The sequence below is a fragment of the Limulus polyphemus genome, unplaced genomic scaffold, assembly GCF_000517525.1.
Source record: "Limulus polyphemus unplaced genomic scaffold, Limulus_polyphemus-2.1.2 Scaffold1031, whole genome shotgun sequence".
Taxonomy (NCBI): Eukaryota; Metazoa; Arthropoda; class Merostomata; order Xiphosura; family Limulidae; genus Limulus; species Limulus polyphemus.
This window is the reverse complement of record NW_013666641.1, coordinates 255,530-257,345: the sequence shown is the minus strand read 5'-3', so window position 1 is coordinate 257,345 and position 1,816 is coordinate 255,530. Positions and strand designations below refer to the sequence as shown.

Sequence of the window (1,816 nt, the reverse complement as noted above, 5' to 3'; positions counted from 1 at the left end):
CACTCCAATTATTATACAATAATTTTGATGGACATAGTATCCTCATCACTGTGTAGGTCTTTTTATGCAGACATATTTTTTACACAAAACATATTTTACTGCTCCCACTCTGTTGCTTGTGTTTTAGTTTAATATGTCTTATTTGTATATTGCTATTACTTTTTTTCGGTATGGTTACTGGATTTAAATTAAAATTTCATAAAATGTACAAAAATGCTGTTGTACTGTGCCCTCTTATATTTAATACTAAAATTCTAAAGCAATGAAATGTTATTTTGGTATGAATTAATTTGATAAAAATAATTAATAACAAAGAAAAATCACATAGTTACAGAATAGCTACAGTATACCAAGAAATATGATTATATTCATGTTTTTCACCACTTGAGTATTTACAGAACTTTGTGTAATATGTCACTACATGGACTTGCTTCAGATGCAAGTGACTAAAATTTAGAAAAGAGACGCCATGGAAAGCATGGATGACTAATGTTTGAAAAATATCATGACACTAAAAATGAATAGCAACATATATATATATCATAATAATTAGAACTCACCAAAACAAGAAAGGTTACAAGATTTAGTTGTTTTTTACAACTTTTACAAGTAAAATATTACACAGTACTACAGTACATTATATCAAAATGATTTTGGAGCATCACCATATCATTACAGTCCATGTAGCCATGTCTGATGATGCTCAGTCTGATGACCATACACCTTGACAATAGCCCTGCAAGTGCAGTTTCTATTGCAAAAGACTCAGTTAAAGAGCTGTCTTGTCCAAAGCACACCACTCCATTCTGATGGCTTTCCATTATCCATCTTATGTATGAAGACAATAGCTCCCTAACACCAATTTCAACAGTCTAATCAGTATGCCTTCTTAAGGAATATCAAGAATACCTATTTAATTCTCCAGCTGCTTGAGGTATGCAATCATTGACTTGGAGGTATGACTGTAATCTTATATTGGTGACCCTAAGATGTGGTGTGTTGGCCTTGTTTCTTGACGGTGAACCTTCTTGATTATGCTGCATACTTTCATCTGTAACAGTAGGATGACTATTGCCAATGACCTTTGTGTTCGTGGATCCTCACCTGTAATATTTTGCTTACGAAAGCTAGGGTAAAATTTGTTGCAGAACTCTTTGTGGATGGTCCTGGTATCCCAAATTGATCCATATTCCTTTGTTTTCCAGTGCCATTAAGTACAAAAGATATCCCTGTCTTGGAAATTCTAAATCCACAATCTGACATATGTTCATGGCCTGAATGTATGAATACTTTGCATTGGAAAAGTCTGTTACATACCCTTCCCAAAAGTAATCAGTTTTCAGTAGCATCACATCACCTACAAAATGTCAAGCAATGTCAAAACATAGTTGTGATACATGTTGTTCCACTGTAAACTTTATATGTGCTGTGGTTGTCACACGACTTGCTGACTGGCACATTCAAAATCATTGTAATATAACATACTCCACCCTGTATAATGCCACTTGTTCCTATTACTATTTACTCAACATCCTACATAACTAGAAATATGGCTGAAACACACAATCCTGTAAAACAAATGTATTTAACTGTCACTTACCCAGGCCTATACCCTCTTTCCTGTCCTCCACCAAATAAAGATGGAAAAAGTATGGAATATGACTGATTTTCACGAACAAACAAAGCTCCTGTTCTTGGTCCATAAAACTAAACAGGAAAAGAAACAAGAAAGAAAGAATAATTATTCATCGAGGCAATAAAAGGGTAATTACTATAGAAATTAAAGTCTATTATCATTTTTTTAAAATTTTTTAAC

At 33.3% G+C, this 1,816-nt stretch overlaps 1 protein-coding gene across 1 annotated transcript in view; it reads right to left on the bottom strand.

Annotated features, from left to right (window-relative positions):
* The window catches only part of LOC106461787 (selenocysteine lyase-like), a 49,836-nt gene that overhangs the window by 25,753 nt on the left and 22,267 nt on the right, over positions 1 to 1,816 (bottom strand). The window contains exon 8 of the mRNA XM_022388837.1: positions 1,601 to 1,707. Within this exon, the coding sequence (XP_022244545.1) occupies positions 1,601 to 1,707 (107 nt within the window). The remainder of the gene's footprint in view (positions 1 to 1,600; positions 1,708 to 1,816) is intronic.